General features: G+C 36.4%; 1 protein-coding gene and 1 long non-coding RNA gene across 2 annotated transcripts; one reads left to right on the top strand and one right to left on the bottom strand.

Moving 5' to 3' along the window:
- The first annotated feature begins 535 nt into the window (after positions 1–535).
- Positions 536–2,498, top strand: LOC130408526 (uncharacterized). The gene is made up of 2 exons (XR_008904763.1): positions 536–670; positions 2,088–2,498. It is a non-coding gene; the product is annotated as an uncharacterized LOC130408526 (long non-coding RNA).
- A 143-nt stretch (positions 2,499–2,641) lies between these two features.
- On the bottom strand, positions 2,642–12,509 carry alpk2 (alpha-kinase 2). Its single transcript, XM_056732091.1, has 10 exons — positions 11,373–12,509; positions 8,059–9,601; positions 7,598–7,751; positions 6,760–6,890; positions 5,625–5,663; positions 5,202–5,500; positions 5,018–5,106; positions 4,472–4,689; positions 4,133–4,181; positions 2,642–4,008 (listed from the first exon to the last, which is right to left on the bottom strand). The coding sequence occupies exons 1-10, from the start codon at positions 12,408–12,410 to the stop codon at positions 3,810–3,812; spliced, it is 3,759 nt and encodes a 1,252-aa protein (XP_056588069.1). The 5' UTR covers positions 12,411–12,509; the 3' UTR covers positions 2,642–3,809.
- Between the last annotated feature and the right edge of the window lie 7,366 nt (positions 12,510–19,875).

The raw sequence follows: 19,875 nt of genomic DNA, 5'->3' as shown, positions 1-19,875 counted from the left end.
CTGCAGCTACAATACCAACATCACATGAAAGCAGGCTGGATTCAGAGATTCAGAGCTGTATCGTAACTCTAGGCCTCACTGTCTGTGGCTGTTGCTTAAAAACTGGTGTTACACTTGTCAGTGCTTCTTGAGAATAATAATATAATATTATTATACACATATTAACCATATGACCAGTCTAAACAATATTATAAAAGACAAATAGCATTGCATTTCAAGTGCCCTTTTTAGTTATCCAGCAATAACTTTTGCCATGGTTACCAATATCTGACCTTTGAACCCTAGACTTATGAGTGCTGGCCTTCTTTTATAATCAGTCCTTAGCTTTTTTAAAACTCCGAGTTTAAATTGAGGTAGCACTGTTTTTTCTAACGCAGTCAGGTTTTGGGTTAGTGACCTCGTCCCCACGTCACTGTGGATCAATACTTCTCCAGGCTTATCTCAGAACGGCACTAACTGTTTGACTAAACCCCCTCTTGGTACATATAGGAAGGTTAACGGAGAGTGAAATGACCAGTTATTGTAAACTCTGTTCAGAGAGTCGACTTGTGGCTGTGGGTGTAAGTTTATGATGCGCGGGGAGTGTTTTGAGAAATGTTTTTCTATTTCCGTTCAGTTTTAGCACGAGGAGACGTATGGATCGGCTATCTTTACAGGACCAGGGTTTGTGGTAAGTCTCATCCTGTCTATGAAAAATCAAATGGACAACGATAGCAACATTCTGATTATTAGATTTAGAAAAACAAAATACTTTTTTGAGCATTAGTTGTATTCATGTAAGATTGAAAGTCACAGATAAACTACACATTAATCTACAATATTTGATATACTCATACTTTTTTATCAAATCACATTTTTTGACTCGATCAAAAGCAATTGCTCTCATCCACCTTCCAATCAAAATGAATGGCTATTTTATATGAAGATAACACAACTGTAAAATCATGTTTGGTAGGCAAAGAATAAACAAAGAGGTGTGTTATATTGCCTTTAAATTCAGCATAGCCACATGTAACTTATTGCTTAAGGTAAGTTTAGATCATCTTGTATTTGGGATATTCTGAATGTTAGTTCAGGGCACAAATGGTTGTTCAGGATCACAGCAATGTGGAGAGCAGCTGTATCGATTACTCAATTCACATTTACTCCAGGGTGCGAAGAAAAATGTGTAAAACTACAGGTGTATAACATGTGCACCGTGACCACAGTGTAAGTCAGAAAGACAAGAAAAAAAACAATACCAACGTTTAAATGCTCATAGTTGTTCAAACTTACAATACCTAAAATAGGTTCGTGTTGGGTAAGTTCCTTTAAAAAAAAATGATGAATTCGTTACGAATTACATATTCAAAAGTGTAATTCGATTACTGTATAAACGACTCCTTCTCCAAAAAGTATTGAATTGCTTATTTCTATTTACCGTCTAAATGATATGTCAACCTTTAATTGATTCAAAATGGACATGAAAGGGCTTATTAACTTCATTCAAATAAATATATAAATAACTACATAAATAGTCCAAAAAAAACAAAATATACTATAGTCAGGAAGAGACATTAAAGCATACATTTTAAATGTAGACTTATAATATTGTTGTCATTTCCACTTTTGAATATATAAAACAGTATTTAGTTCAATTACATCACAAGTAAATGTTATTAAATTACAAAAGAAAAAAATGAGTAATCCCTCACTTTACTTTTTTCGAGGGAAAACAACTTCAATTACAGTTACTAATTACTTAGTAACTAGTTACACCCAACACTGAATGGGTTTACAAACGAAATCAAAATCTTTCTTTTTCACACGGTTATTGAAAGGTGTGGTTAACATTTATACAAAGTTTTTATACCCAGCATTTAAAAAATTGCCTAGAACATTTAACTTACATTCTCTAAAAGTTAACCGGGCAAGCGTCCGCTGAAAAGTTAAAACTTTACCTTAAAACCACAGCACTGGTTTAGGTCATATAACCACTTCTAGAGTATTTTTTCTTAAACTATTGATAGTAAATGGTTAAAAAGTTTACATGATTAAATATGACTTTTCTACTTCTCCCCTTATGATTTTATCTTTTTTATTTTTAGGCCGTGTCACTTTTTGTCCTCCTGAGCTGTGGAGTGTGACAATGGTGTTTGTATCCTGTGTCGTCAAACGCCATTATCACACTAAATAGCCAAGGTGTGACCTCACAACCTCATCGGCCAATCAGAGACGCAGTGGAACTCAAAGGCTGTGGATTTGTGTTATTGTATTATGAAAATGGGAATACTTGTGAGGGTACTTTTATGACTCTGACAGCGTGCTTGATTGATCATAGACTAGAAACCGATGGCTTGTATGCCCACTGACACATTTTATTGTATCAGACATTATGTGACACAACTCTCTCATATTGTATATAACATGGCACCCCAAGAAAACAGTTATTTTAACAGAGGAAAATGTGTAACAATTTTAAATAAAGAAACTAGGGTGACCTAGTCTTGATGTATGAACTTTATGAAATCTGCGTCATGTCAATGTTTGAATCCACTGTGTGATGCATTAAATCTGCTGACTCTGGCTAAATGAAATGTATTCAGACCCAATGCATATGGCTTATATAAAAGCTTTTCCACACAATACAACTGAGACAATGTTCATGAATGTCAAGGTGATTTTAATAAACCAAATCCAAGGATAAAAACTTCAATTTCTTGTGTGTTATATATGTATACAAATCACTCACATGACAACAACTTAAACTCAACATAGAAGGACTGTGGTCCAAACAAGCCCAGCTTCCGATAACCCTCAACCCCAACTTGGTAAAGCAACCTGAACCCTGATTTCTAAGTAAGATGACTGTAAAGAATAAGACTCTAGAGCTAGATTATCTAGATTTGCATAACTAGCGAAACAATTTACATGCAAACAAATCACAGTTTTCAACAATTTCAGGGATTACAGTCTTACAGCCCAAGCGTTATAACAGCAAACTGTATATGGCCAACGTCTGTGTGCATTTATATATAGAAATGAGTCAATACTGTAAGTCATTTGACTTTGGAAGGTTGAGAGGTGAAGGTGGAGAGCTTGTCATTCTTGAATAGGCAAATCAACAGCTGTTTACCGGGACAAGAGTACAGATTCTTCCATAACATCATATTTAGTAATGTATCATACCATCTTTATCCTATGAGACCATCAACAAACTGTTTTTATTTATACACAAACAAGCGGTGACGGTTGACTGTGCACAAAGCGGTGATTGTTAAAGTCAAGATTTATAAAATGTAGTCCACCTTACCTAAAAATGTCAAGTGGTAAAATATTAAGTATATTGCTAAAGCTTCACTTTTCACGTGCCCTTTTATTGCACATAATACACCGGCATGAGTTTCCAGTTCATTGTTATTCAATACTGGTTTGTCTAACCTAAAACACCAGTAGGCAGCTTTTAAGGTTTTTAAATTACTTCAAAAAGATGACGCCATAAAAAAATACAAATTTCAACATCGCAAATGTAACATGCTCTAGGCGGAAAATTCTTATATCAATTACAACATATTAAGATGAATTTTCTGAAAGAAAGAAAGAAAGAAAGAAAAAGAAAGAAAGAACTATTTTATATAAAAATAAGCAACAGCCTCTTTCAAAATATAACAAAATGTTCAACAAAACAATCTCTCTAAATGTCCTCACAGATGAATATCATCTCTTTCAGCATCACTCGTGTCACTGAGCAAGGCAACACGCACCAAACGTCCTCATGAGTCTTCAAACTCAATTCACAGACAAAGCAAAAGTTCAGCGTTTCTCTTCCATCACGCTTTGCCGTTCAGCACAGAGCCAAAGGGATTTTTCTTGGGTGCAGGTTGTGCTTTTGGTTTTGGAGGAACAGTCCGTTTGGGTTTGGGCTGCAGAGACAGCAAGCCTAATAACTCACAGAATCTGTTACACTGATGCAGAGCCTTAAACTGATCGATGAAAGAAGTGGCACAGTTTCCCCGGAACCCTTTATAACTGCAAAAATACAAAAATATTTACACTGTTAATCCTTCAGTTTTCATTTTGACTTTGTTATAAAATAATATACTGTAGTTCCTACAGTTGACAGTTTAATTAAATGTGTTAGGTCAGGACCTACCCTTTCTTACAGGTGGCAATGCCAACGTCTGTCAACTTCATACCAACACCTGAGAAAAAAACAACAACAGTTGAGTGTGTAGTACGCATTAAAAAATATGCATCATAAATAACCAAACCTCTGAAAAATGTGTGAAGAGCTGTTCACACAATGTACGTCTTGTGTTAAAACAGCAGAATGCAAACTCTTAGCTCTATTTATGTAACAGATGCACTTATAAAAGCTATCCATCGTGAGTATTTTATGTGTTTCCTTAGAATCCAACCCATGACGTTTGATAACACAGTGCCGATTGAGCACAAAGGTATGTGAAAGCCAAAGTGATATTATGTTATTTACCTTGCATATCTGTGACGAGCAGGTTTCCTTCGGTCTGAGAATATACCCAATGTTGAAACGCACAGCATTTCTGACCCGCCTCTGAGTCCCTGCGCATCAGGTTGATCTCCTTCCCATCCTTCACTGAATACTTCACAAAGTCTCCCATCAGCTCCTCCTCCAGGGTGGCGTAAGGGATGTCATTAGAGGGCCGGTGGACCAGGTAAATGGGGATGATTCTGGGAAATTGTCATGTTTTTTTATAAAATCTTGAATTTCACAGAAAGATTAAACATTTTGTGGGAAGATAGTGCTGTTAGTAACAATTGATGTTAATGGATATCGCGTTTTTTATTTGAGATTTAAGAATTATTTTCATGCATTTGGCAGATACTTTTATCCAAATCAACTTTTCATTTCAGGTGCATTTTATTCGTTGTTTTGTGTTACCTGGGAATCAAATCTATGATATTTTAACTGCAAAACCAGCTGAATTTACATGTAGGCATTTATCTCAATTGTACCACAAAGTAAACAAGTAAAACATTAAAGTTCTGCTTAACTTACTCTGGCACTTCACCAAAGGATTCTGCATTCCTGGCCACATTATTATATGCTTTTATATATTCTCTAGCAGTATTCTGCACGTGACATTCCTGAGAAACAAATAAAAAAATGCAGCCATTAGTCAGAGTTTATCCTTGGAAGTTCTCAATTAAAAATATACTTTTTAACAAAAGCGCATCGTCACCTCCACAGCTAGACTGTAGTTCTTCTGTACGAGTTCGTCAGTGTTTTTGGTCCCGTAGCCGATGGAATTGTGGACTTTCAGGACGCAGGGGTGGCCGGGGTTGAAACGTGGCAGCTTGCCTGCTCTCAGAGTGGTCCTGAAGGCCTTCCGGTGCATTCCTTCACCAAAATGAATTTTCTCTGTTACGATGCTTGCTGGCTGATTTTCTCCAAAGTTCTGATCCGACAGAAAATCTTCTTTAAAGAGAAGCGGGGTGCACTGGATGTTCTCCTCATCTCCCTCCACACTCCTGGGCTCAGCTAGGAGATGAATTAAAAGGGGATTGTTAGATTCTAGCACAATCTGTGATCTATTACACTTATATCTGTTTTGTTTTATGGCAACAGTATGTTCTAAAGGGAAGGTGAAATTTAGGCGGTTTACCTGTTTGATCGTGACTTGAAATGACAAGTTCCATGAGAACTGCAATGAAATGGAGATGATTGAGTCAGTATGTGGATTTATTGTAATTCATTTGGCTTTTTTATATTTGGGCGTCTTCCAAATATTATGGGTATACTTGTAAGGACTACTTCCCCAGATGTGTGTTTTCCAATCCACTTAAATAACTTAATATAAATGTGGGTAAATTGTATGTACAGCAGTGGCCAACATTGTCTTTGTGCTTTGTTTGAATATATTAAAATTATATTAAATTTAAAATTTGTATTTCTTTTAGGCCTATAAAATGTGTTACTGATTTTTTTTAAATGATCATTAAAATGAATTTATTTGATGTCCAACTTTATAAAATGTGTCTTTGAGCTTTGTTCAAATGTATTCAAATAAAAAAAAAAATCTATAAAATGAATAACATATTTTATTATTATTATTATTTATTTATTTTATTTCATTATCATACAAATTCATTTATATGATGTATTACTTTAGAAAATGTATGCCTTGCACTTCAAATATATTAAATAACAGAAAAATTATTATAAACATGTACTTATAAAATAAAAATGTGAATTACATTAATTTTATTAAACATTAATTTCATGAATTAATTTACATTAATTTCCAAATTATATTAATTTAAAATTAAAAAGCAGTTTATTTTAAACTTTAAAAAAAAATGTTCTCAAATTATTTTTTATTGGCCCTAGACATTTTAAAATAAAATGAATCTTCCCCGATTTGCTGTGGTTTGCCTTTTTGACAATTATTTCGTCCATACCTTAAAAGTTTAGTGTGTTCTCCATTTTGTACCATACACTTCACATTTTTATGGTTTCGTGGAACTTGAGGCCCATTAAAAGCCAATATTGTACAAATATGACCCTCTTGATATCACTTTTGGACAATTCTGCACATTAACTGATGAAGCATAAAGTCTTGAGTTGGGTTTTGTTAGATCTCTTTTCATCTCATTAATCATCCTGTTAATGCTTCACGATGTCACCTAAATCTTACACTTTTTGCCAAGTCATTGAGTGCATTAGCAAATTGAAAATCTTAATTTATAGCATCTAAAGTAGGCAGCTACGATCAATGGTCTTGGCCCGTTCTGGCTCACCCTCAGAAGTGAGGTGATATTCTGATGCAGACACAGAGATCTTGGAGGTGGTCATGGTGCACTTATACAGTCCCAGATCTTTACTGCAGGCCTTCAGAATGATTAGGGTGGAACGCTGATCGTCTCCTTCACTGCGGAAAAATGAAAAGCCTTTCACTGAACATTCAATAATAACCATTGACTACAAGGAACACATCAGTCATGGCTTTGCAAATAACGCTGAGTTGGGCAGTTAACAGAGACTAAAACTGAGGGTCTATTCAAACGTTAATCATGAATACATAAAAACACAATAATAGCTAACAAAAGAGCACAAAAGTGAAAAGCAAAAGCAAGTGTCCTTTTCGGAGCACAGTCAGTGTTTATATTGCGAATTAATCACTCAGTTATATAAAAGGTTCAATGTGCTCCCACACCATGTTGCTGAATCACCAGTGTGCTGATGTTGAATGTGATCTCTGCCAAAGCACACAGCAGTTTAGACAAGAGCCGAGCTCCACCATGTGGAGAAAGAGTCATTTAATTACACCGTAGACGCTCTTATCCAAAGTCTCCTGCATTTGAGGAAGGGACACATTTCATCCATTCATCTATTTTTTAGGAAATCAAACCGGCACTCTTAAAAATTACGATTTTTAAAAGGGTATTTGATGGGTGTATGGTTCCATAAAGAACATTTCACATCCACCAAACCTTTCTGATACACAAAAGGTTCTTTGTAGTGACAATGTTCCACAGACTATCTAAAGGTAGCTTAACTGAAAGGTTCTTTGATAACAAAATGATGTTCTATGGCACCGCTGTGAAAAAGCTTTTTTATATTTAAGAGTGTCCTTACCCTTTCTTGCTCTCTGACAGTACTGTTCCCTCTTTAGTCCACTTAATAGTAGCATCATGTGGAACTGGGTTGAACCGGCACCACAGGGAGATGTTTTGTGGGTCAGCTGGTAACGGCTCAGCCTGGATCTCTGAGACTACACGAGGAACCACAACTACAAAAAACATGTATAATATTACCGCAAATTTTTTATCATAACCAATAAGAATGCTGCATGTTTTTTTTCGTTACAACAATTAGCGTAAATTATGAAAAATTTCTAGGTTAATTTAATCCAGCGGTTGGATTTGTCCATAGTTTGCAACCCGGCATATTTTAGTATGTAAACAAATCATATTATACATAATTGTAATTATATCATTCAAATTATATGATATATCACACATATATAAATAATAAATATTTCTTAATAATTGATCACACAATGAATTTATGATGCCTTTTTAAAGCTTTTAATGAACCTTCTTTTGGTGTTGGAGTCTTCTGCTTGACCACCTCACTGTAAGCTCTCTTGGCAACCTCTTCTCCATCTTTTCTTGCTTGGCGGAAAATTGCGGGCAGCTGTGGTCTTGTCTTTACAGGAATTGTTCCCGGCAAGTCATTCGCGATGCGTCTGCGTTTGATCTCATCACTTAACGTGCTCTGAGATGAGTTGCATGTATGATTTTGATTCTTACCCACATCAATCCTACTAATGTCTGCTTTGGGTTTAACAGCGATGATCTTCGGACCCGTGTCTGTGTTGGCCTGGACCATCTTTTTGGCAACAATACTACAACTGGCCTCTACTTTAGGTCTCACTGACATTGGTTTCTGCGTGCTATTTTTGTCGCCAGTATCCTCCCTAGTGGAAAGATGAGCATCTGGCTTATCCAGACCATTTGACGCCACCTTTATTTCAAGGTTCTCAGTCTTGCTAGTTGTGTTCTTCTGGGTAGCTCTGATCATCGGCTCGGTCTCGTGTTTTGTCGCCCCATGCTGCACGTGCTTTTTCTTCTTCTTCCCGTGGACTTTAGGTGTGCTTTTTTCCGTTATGACAATGGTTTCGATGACCGTAACCTCACCATCCTCACAACCAGTTGCTTGTAATTCGCCTTTCTTTTCCGATGGCGGTTTCTCTTGCTTTTTTGATGTATGAATCCCATGCGGGTCTGCCGGTTGGTCCTTGTGCTTTGAGCGTGCTTTGCCATCTGACGTCCTAGAAGTTTTATGAGGCATTTTGTCTTTTATAGGTTGTGCCGCACAGCTGCAGTTCTGCCTTTCAGCGTTGACGTGGTTGGAAAAGTACGAACGATTCAGATCTCTGTGTTCATCCAAATCTAAAGTGACATATGCGACACGTTTGTTTATGGAGAGCACTGAACGCTCTCCAGTGAGTAAAATGAAGTTGGAAAGCTGTTTACTGATGTCACATGTATTGCTGTACTTTGTCCCAGACTCCCTCATAGAAGGACCATCTGATGAAGATGAAGACTGATCTATGAAGCGCTCTTCAGAAGACTCGTCTTTATATTTTAAATCTTGTCCACTCTCAATTGATGGTTTAAGGCAGGTATCGATAATAATCCCTTGATGAGAAACATCAGCTTGAGAGACGTCTTCTTTTAATACACCATGATGGAGAAAAGTATTACCAGTGCTTAGTGGAGCAAACGGCATAATAAACTCGCTTTTCTCTTCTGGCTTCACGGTTCTCAAGTTCTCAATGTTTGAAGCTGTGTGCGTTCCATTTCCCTCAATGAAGGAACGTGATAAGCACTTCTCATCTGCCTCCACACCTTGCGCGAGTTTCAATCCTTCCACCTCAGAGGACACGTCACCGTTGGACTGAGGGGGACATGTGTGGAGATCAGAGTCAGATCCGTGACGCCCGTCGCCTCTCACACACCCAGCCGTCAGATTCCTGTCGCTGGTGTAAGCCGAGATCCTCTGAGCAGCAGAATTGCTTTCTCGTTCCTCCTCGAAGTCCGACCCGGGATGGAAAACCAGTGCATCTCCCTCCAACTAAAAACACAGAAAATGTGTCAAGCTCTTGGAGAAGACGCTGATAACCACAGATTTGAAAAAATGTCAAATTTGATTAAAGAATAAATACGAAAGCCTCCTATCTCCATCTAAATTTGTTTGTTTACATACCTCACTGAGGCGGTGGTCACCCTAATCCAAATAACATCACGCTTTCAGACTAAACGCCTAAACACCCCTCACAGTTGTCTATGTGGGATCATCTCTATTATACAGATCACAGCCCCCGTGTCATGTAAGTTAACCAATCACAGGTCTACCACTGAATCAGGGGTCTCTTGGATTGGAGGAACTGTCCAGTATGAGAATAAGTTTGTGAGCGACGGGTCGTATTTCGGGCCCTCAGCTGTGCTCGTGCCCGCCCCTCCAGTTCCCCTATTGCTCTTTGGGCTATTATCATCCGTGACCCTCTAAAATTAGTCTGCATTTCTGTTTGTCAGTGTTTTTCCCTTCACCTCACCTTTCCTCAGCTGTCTATCATGTATGCGTGTTTCATAAGACTGGAGTGAATAAGTATGTATGTATTTGTGATTGTGTGGGGGTATATTTTTAACCTTCTTTATGCTATATATATACAATAGGCGAAGGGTTAGTCTGTACAGTTAGCTTAAGAGACATTTGCATGCAGTGTGTGAGGTGTTGGATGTGTCAATATCCTCAAAAAATAAATATTAGAATAACTAAAAAGTGTGTCTCGTTGGATTTATATTGTTCTATCTTATATTGAGTTATTGAGTTATACTGAGTTATTCACATGATCTTATTCTGTAACTTGTTTACATTATGTGCAGTTTTATTTATGTTTTTAATGTTTGTAAATTTTGGGACTTCTTTTAGAAAAAAAAAGGTTTTATCAACAATAAAAAGGAATGCAAAAACTGATCGCAAAACCACGAGTTACATAAATAATATGAACATTAGAAATAATATATAAATCATTGAATAACCAATATATACAAAATTTCAGTATAGGGGGCAATTCTCACTATTAACCAGTTGTTATTAAAAGTCCTATCATTGGTATATTGCCTTTTTATTAGTACTTATAAAGAACGTATTCTGCATGAACATATTCTACATCCCTAATAGTACGTAATACCTTAACCTAACAACAACCTTATTAACTACTAATAAGCAACAAATTAAGAGTTTATTGGGGAAAAAGTATTAGTTAATGGTTTGTTAATAACGAGAATTGTCCCCTATACTGATGTGTGACCCAAGATTTTATACAATAAAAATTATCAATAAACGACGTATTAGTATCAATGTAATAACTTTAATACAATGTTTATTTATTTTTATATACTCTATAAATTTAAACTTTTTATTATTAGTATTATTATTATAGAAATTAATAAAATTGAATTACGTGCTTGTATACAAATGGAAGTCTAAAATATGAATATAGTAAACCAAATGTAGCCCATGCAACTTTGTGCGTGTGAGAGAGAGAGCTATGAAATGACATTGCTGCGTGATATGACTGTACCGCGCCAGCACAAAGAGTGTCATCATAAATAATAAAAGTCTTCCACATGTGTGACATCTATTAAAGAAATGTTAAAGGTGGCTATTCAAAGTCAAGCTGTCACAATGCTGTGTTTGGAGAATAGACTTTTACAAAATGCAAACATCTGACACTAAATTGATATGTAAAGTGATAGTTGGCCCAAAAATATAAATTCTGTCATCATTGTTCGGTTTATCTATAAAAGACCCTCTAAACAATACATTGTCATCATCTCACCTTTGCACTCCACAGCTCTCCAGACGTCTGCGGACCTCCACATTGTCTAACACCAAAATTTCCCGGAGACGTGCGGGGCATTTCTGCATTAAAAGCATCCAGAACAGCTTTCATCTCTTGTAAGTGAGATTCATGAGTCTCTGACAAATTCACTTTGTCCTCCATCACATCTGTCTGTCTATCTGAATCAGCATGAGAAGGAACGCAGTCTTTATCTCCCTGTTTTTCATTGGTGTAATCAGGCTCTTCATCCATAACTTCATCAGTCACGGACATATACGTCTTTCCATCGATGTTTGTGATATCCGGACACGTGCTCTGCTCCACACTGGTGTCTTGGATTGCCATAGCGAGCTTAGAGTCAGGACTCGAATTGTTGGCGCTGGTGAAAGAATCTTCCGAAAAGGTGCTAACAGTCTGGAACCAGTCTGAAAGCGCACTAGCCCAGCTGTCAGTGGACGACCATCTCTCCACAGATGGAAAGAGCTCCCAGTTCTCAGCGTGCCACTTGGTGGAAATGTCCTCTCTCTTGGGGAAACCTGAGGCTTTTGTATTGTCCGGATCGGCCTCAGGGGGGCCGGGAGTGAGAGAATGACAGCACTCGTCCAGAATAGCAGCACTGTGCTCTTCACCTGCCAGGAACTGGCAAGCATCCAGCCACGTCTCATTACAAACCTCACCGTCACGTTTCGTCCCAGTGAACTTTAAACTGACACCGTCGGTATCTTCGGTACCCAAATCTCCAGTATCGGGGAGTGTTTGGAAGATATTTGTTTGCGATAGATCACGTTCGTCTTTCACTCCAATATGCTTGGAAGAATTGTCGGTTGTCACATTGACTCTTGGGAGATCTTTGGCGCATCCATAAGGTTCTTCATCAGGTTCTTTAACGGGATTCAGAGATGTTTGGATTACAAAACAGGTGCAAGACTCAACAGTTGGGTAAACAGGGCTATCTGGAGACGTGTTATTTAGAGTCAGAATAATGCGGTTGTAATTGTCTGGCCCATCAGCTGTTTCCAACACATTGTATGTCATCTCCAAAGGATCTAAGTCCAAAGAATTTGTCAAGACTTTTGAGACGTTTGCTTTCGCATCAAGGCTCACAGATGATACAAACTGACTTATCTTCTGCTCATGTTTTGTAGATATTTGAGAAGTGTTTGTGTCTCTGAGACTCTGAAATGTTTGATACAGAAGGTCACAGTTGCTGTTTGTGTTAAAGTCCTGATCACTTATGGGATCATCTGGATCCATTGGTGGCATTTCTTGCAACGCAGTGTGAACACAAGGCTGTATGAAGACAACATCAGTCCTCTCTTGAATGTGTGGACTGCAGGTCTCCGTGGTCCCATCTTGGTATGGCACTGGCTTTGATCCTGCACAATGGGATGATGGAAGGTAGGGGGAATCAGGGGGTAGATCGAAGTCGCGTTCGCTCTGGATGTTTGGGGATCTGTTTGACTCATCTCGTTGTGAGGGCATTGATGCATCAACAGCGTTTGTGTCTGAGAGAACCAGAGTGTCCGGAGTGGCCATGTTGACCCCTTCAGCCGTCATCTCAGCACTTTCAGGATTACTGAGAGCACATGACTGTAAACAAGGAATGAGAGAGAGAAAATAATAATATTTTAATAATATTGTGCTGCTTTTCTTAAAGGGACAGTACACCCAAACTGCTTAATTCAGTCAGTAAATGATGACAGAATTTTACATTTTGGGTGAACTGTTCATTTCATTTACTTTACAAATAGGACATGATTATAGATATATTACCTCATAGACTGGAAAAAACATATCTGTAATTCTACAAACCCTATAATTCTGATATGCAACATATGCAATAATAATTGGTCTTATATCATTATATTAGATCCTTTCTCTTAACATAAGTTTATGAATTCACATGAAAATCAAAGAACCACTCACATTATTTATCATGATTAATCATGATCAGTAATAGTAAAACGCATTAGTATTATAGACAATATAGACATAAACAAACATCATGTGGCCCTAACTTCTAACTCCTAAATCTAACTTCCGGTAAAACTACGCAAAGAATCAATAACTGTTGAGTAGTTTTGATTTAATTGAATACAATTAATATACAATTAAATATGACCAGAAATTAATTTTAATATAAATTCAGTTTTTTTTCTTTAATGCAAACCGGAAAATTCATGCAAGCCAGCTTGTGCGTCCAATGATACCATCTATAACATTACCACTATTAAATGATGTTAATGTATTGCAGATATTATTAAACAAATCAATAGCTTCTATTGCCAAGCAGTGGATGAACAGATCGACTGGTCAAGAGATTATCCACTAAGATCTGAATCTAACATGTGTGTGCACTTTCCTATACTTGATTCTGACGCTAGAGATATAAAATGAATGTGATGTGATTTTCCAACCCATGTGATTACGTAAGCTTTACTAAAACTAAAGACCTCAAAAATCATTGGAGAGAAGTCATAATAAAGTGATATTATAACTCACATCCAGCAGTTTGCACCTATTTGACATTTCAATTTGCATATTTACATTTAAAATAGAAATGTTAAAATGTTGTAGAAATTTTTTTTTTGGTCATTTCCATTATTTCCTTAATGAGACACAAATCAGATGAATCCGCTTGTGCTAAAATGATCTTATATTGGATGTCAAAGACTAGATAATGTCAAGAATGTCAGTATAAATGCACATTGAATTACAGTTAACGCAACTATGGAGAGCAAATATATAATTTCAAACCAAAAAAATCGAAGGATTTTTGCGAGTCCACATACAAGTCAAAGTTGTAAAACATGACGACCTTTGACAGTACCACTGCTCCAACACATCTGTCATGAGAGCAAGTTCAAACATCTCCCACTACACGAGAGAGACCTTAACCTCAGCTCTCTGGATACACTATACATCAAAAAAAAAACATGCAAATCTCAGAAAGTAAACCACATACCTTTTTGTCCATCCAACAGGGAAATAATTCTCAACGGTGATGTAGGTCTGGAGAATATGAGGTTGTCTTGGGCTTTAGGGAGAGGTTTTATTTTTAGTCAACATCCCCCTAAGTACAAAGTGGGTTAGGCTACCTGATAGCCTGACATGTGCCATGCCAGACAGTTTATCACTCGGCCGCTATATTCGACTGCGTTGGATACGTCAGAGTTGACAAACATCAGGCAGAAGATATCTGAGATTTCTTAACCCGAGACTTAACAACCACAATAAGATTAATGCTGTCAGAAGAGTGGAGGCGTATTTGACATTTAAGGGTATTTAAATGCCTCTCAGGAGAAATGTTTATCCTGTATCACTGTGGCACATACGTCCAGAGGGATTTTTTGTTTAAGGAGAAATGTCTGAAGCTCCGTAGGAGAGATCAGATGCAACCTTACGTGGCGGAAGGAGAAGTCCAGTTCTTAACATGTACATCTCCTTTAAGACATTTCTCACCCTTCTATTCCTCGCTCTCTTCAGAGCACGTACGTGTAATGTGAGGTGGCTTTACTAACAGGTGCACGTGGTTCGAGGAACACAGAGTTGTTAAGATCTGGCTTATGGAAACTTTCCCTCTCAGTCTCCACATCTATTTGATCTGATTCATGAAGCTGTCAGCACGTCGCTTGCGTGATATTCTGTTTCGATTTTGTTAGTAATGTTGTTATGTGGTGCATGGATTTTACACTAGAATGAATACAGAAAACAAACAGCTTAAGCATGTTTCTGTTCTCGCAGATTGAATACGAATGATTCAAAATGATTTGCTTGTAAACGTCAGAACAATTCATATAAAGGTAAAGGTGGGTTCTTTACAGGGTCATTTTAAATATCTCCGTCAATTTACACGTCTGCCTCTGGATGCAACACATTTTACAGACATGCTTCAGCTTAGGTTTGGCAAGTAATGAAAGCTCTAAGATTCACACACTGTTAAAACTGCGCTGAGGTTTCAGTCCTTACAATGTGTTGCTTTAGTGTGTTGATCCATGCGGCAACACACCGTCTGTGTCTTAATGTCCTGTTTTAAACCTCAGAGGGTGTGTAGACCCGAGTCTAGTGTGCACCCTGAGACCAGGTCACCCACAACCCTTATGCTCACAGATAAACACACATACAGGTTCGGATTAACATTAAGACTCTTTTTTTCACCTCAAATGATATAATAAAAAATACCCACATTTAATTGAATTTTTTAATAATTTACTGTACTTTTTTCAGTACATCTTTACTATTCTAAACCGTTTAATTCATGTTGCTTTATTGTATATGTAATGTTTAAATGCAATTTCAAGAATGCCTTTTTTAAATATAGCTCGAGTGTCATGGTTTTTGGGGTCACTGTGTTTATTATCTTCGCACACACAGCTGCAGGTCAAGTGGTGTGACCTGACGTTCCCAGTGAGACCCAGTTATCAGATTTTGTGTCACAAACACACACAACATGCAAGTATTATCTGTGCAGATAAATGTTTGTGCTGGAAAACACCAGTACAAGCGATATTGCATTAACAAAATATTTAAACGTAACTATAGAAATATTTATTTTAGACAAATGGTTTAGGAATAGCTTAAATTATTATTACAATCTTATTTATTTATTACATTATTGTTTTGCAATTTTAGAATAACTGCAAACACATCAAAGCTGTGGAATAATGCAAATTGCAGTATGGGATTTGTGTTGTATTTTGACATCTTCATCTATCAATTCACTGCATTGACGGAATAAAGAAATCACGCAATCTGAGAAATGTGTTTAAATTGTTTTGTTTAGATTACTGACAAAGAAATGTCTCAATTTAGAGAGGATCACATTCATGACCTGAGGTACAGATAATTATTCTGTTATTTTTATAAATAATAAAACAAATATATTTTCTTAATAATAATAATGTAATATATGTTGTATTAAGTGTCTTCATTTGTTTGTGAATTCACCCATATCTTAAACTGAACACTGACAATTCCACACAAAGCTTTGCAGTTTTAGTTTATGGTTGGGAATAGATTGTGGATTCTGGTTTAAGGTCAGGTCTATGCAATGTCCTCATAGAGATGTAAACGTGTACGTGTGTGTGTGTGTGGGGGGTAATGTAATGTATTCTTTTGTAATGTTGATACATTTATGAGCCGGTCATTCACAGCATTGTGTTGGAAACAAGAACAGGTGTGTAAATCCTGGAGGTCTTGTAACCTCAGCGTGACCATTCCCATGTGTTTAACAAGGCTTGTTGATGTTTCTCGTGTGTGTGTGTGTGTGTGTGTGTGTGTGCGTGTGTGTGTATGTGTGTTAATCTGCATGTCTGACCTGAAGCGTTGCTGGGCAGATATGGGTGTCATGACAGACCCACCCACAAACACACTTTTTTTCGTATCACGGTTGGACGTGATTATAATTGTTTTTGCATCGATACACAATGGTTTTATTCATTTACACACACACCTTATTCAATTTAGTTATTTTGCACAAATAAAATATGAAACGTTACTTCCATCTCAATGTAGTTACACAACCTCATACAATCTCTGTCTGTCACAAGCACACTGATATCAGAACTGGGACAAATTTGTTTTCTTGAAAGCTTGGCTGCAATGTCTTAACAGTCACTTCACAAAATGTCACATCTCATAAGTTACACACTGTTTTATGCAACAGTTTAAATAAATAGATCAAAGCGTACTACATTATACTGTGGTATCAGATTCAATGGTACAGAGCGATTACTATATTCAGATGTCAGCCTAGTCCAAGATATTCATAGAGTTCCCTGGCATGGTGTATGTGCAAAAACATGTTATTTTTGAAAGTGTAGTTGTGCCATAAGAGAATATTGCCAACGCGTGTATCTGATAGCAGTGTGTAATTATCACAGTAACACTGATGTGTGTTAACCGATTCCATCACTGTAATGTGTTATCATAGAACAGAGTACTGCAGATACAAAGCACTTCAGTCTGACAGTGTGAAACAGTTTGACTCTAGGTTGAGGACAACGGCCAGGGTTTGTCTCAAAGTGCCATTTTGGGGAGATCCATTTTAAGTGAGATTACAAACTGTAGTATTCTTTCTAATGCTAAACTGGTCTCAGATCATTTTTTCACCTGATTATCATCTTTTATAGCCGATCATGAACGTTTAACAAAGAAATAAATCGCCCCATAAAATTGAATCGTCATTACATTGTATTGAATAAGGTGATCATAAGTCATAGCAACATTGACATAGAAACTTTAACTTATAGTATTATTAACTCTTAAAAATATTAAATAATTTGCACAGCTTGTTAAAGATTTTTGCTGCTTCATTTTTTTAAAGTATCAAACGCAGTTGATATTTTGAAACATTGTTTATTTTTTATTTTAAAGTTTTACAGTACCTTACCTTCTTAAATTTCAAACTTTTTTATTTTTTAAATTTCAAACATTTTTATTTTTCAAAATCAAAATGAAAAATGAAAAATAACATAAGTGCTTAAAAATGTAAGGTATAGTAAAAATGCGTAGTTACTTGTTTTTCCAAACCAGTGTGACTTACGTCTATAAAACACAATTAAATTTACGTTGCTTTTGCAAAAAATAGAGTCAACGTTCTTCAAATTTTTCCTTAAAGTGTTCCACAGAGAACTGAACAGTGTGTAAAAAAAGTAAACTATCCCTCTGAACGTTGTCTTCATCAGAACACACACAATCAATGTGGGTTTAACTTTGTTGTGATTGCCAACCCAGACACATGCTCACAGACCCGGTCCTGTTTTGGCACAGAACTTGAAGTATGCTTGAGTGGAGAAATGGAAAACATCCAGCGTGTCAACTTACTAAAGTTAGTTAAATATAACCTCACTAGTATGTGTTGTTGCATAGGCCATCAGCAGTGTTTGTAACACCCTCGGAATCACTGTACGCGATATACGTGCACAGTTGGGGGGAGGTCAAAATTCAGCGAGGGTGTTTTTCATGGATCGCCCTTTGACATCATTTTCAGTCCTATACGCCAGATACCTGATTAGTCACATGCTGGAATGACCTTACTCAAAGTATACAGCAACCATTTAAGACTCTGAGTTTACAAATGTAATGCGTCACCATGAGGTCATGGAACGCCAATGTTACTAAGATGACGCATTCCGGCTGTTAAATGAGGGAAAGTGAGTCATGAGGACAGGGATGCTGACCATCCTACACAACATGTTACTTTTAACAATCTGCAACTCAGGACTACAAGTTTTCAAAAGTGATAAAAAACACTCACACAGCGGTGCAGTCCAACAAAGAAAATACAATAAATAAAAAATAATAACAATAATAATAATAATAATAATACACAGTTGTACACAATACACTATCTAATAATTATCTAATGATATTATTATTAATTTTTACAATAAAAATTAATATAAATTATTTTATCTAATACTCATATCTGAAAGTGGTTATCAAGCATCCATTCACTGCAAGAAACTGTGAGTGATCAAGTCACATTGTAGTTCTGAGGACAATAACACCTCTTGCAGTATCAAAGCTCTCATAATGTTTATATAAGACTAATGGTGTAAGAACAGTGCCAGTAAAACATGCTTCAGTGCATGGGTCATGTCGTCCCCAAGACCACATGTAGTAAGCCACCATGATGAATGACTTTAGTCACCATTTACAGTATGTGCTTCACAGAAGTAACAGTTTTCTTATGGAAACATGTCATTCACTGTTGTGTCCACTAGATGCCACTGAATGACCTTTTTAGATGCGGATTTGTTATGTTCATATATTCAAACTTTCTTCAGAACATGAAGAAAAAATTGTCTCATTGCAATTATTTTAATATAATAAAATACATTTATTTGATATTTAATAGGGCGCTGAATGACCTTTAAGATGCCGATTCATTATAAAAGCTTATATTTGAACTTTATACAGAATATGAACACATGTTTTGTGGGAAAAATAAAACGTATAGCCAGGAGGTATCTATCACCTGTTCTTTTTTGTATAAAATAATAAAATCATTCCTTTAAATATCTCAAACGATTCAAGTAATTTAAGAACTCCAAATAAAATAAACAAATAAAAAAGGGTTGATTAAAAAAGGATCTCACAGATGTACACGTATTACACATTGAGGATAAACACATTCATGCGGTTACATTTAGATATCATTATATTTACATGCATTTACATGACTTTTCTCATTTTGAGATGTTGTTGTTGTAATCACTTTTATTATTACAGTTAACAATAACATTTAAATATTCTTCTAGTTTTCTTAACAATATTGTGAAAATTGTACTTCGTCTAGGTGAACGATTTAAATAACCCTTTGGCACTGTATGTAAATTGTATTTTTATCTTTTGTTGTATATATATGTTTGTAAAACATAATTCAAAGATATATATTAAACAGCATATGGTATACTGAATGTATGATTATTATTACAACTATACATTATATCCTACTATATATTTTCAACTAAATTCACCACTGTTTCCTTTTGAA

Source organism: Triplophysa dalaica, chromosome 19 (genome assembly GCF_015846415.1).
Source record: "Triplophysa dalaica isolate WHDGS20190420 chromosome 19, ASM1584641v1, whole genome shotgun sequence".
NCBI classification, from domain to species: Eukaryota; Metazoa; Chordata; class Actinopteri; order Cypriniformes; family Nemacheilidae; genus Triplophysa; species Triplophysa dalaica.
This window is presented reverse-complemented; position numbering and strand designations above follow the sequence as displayed.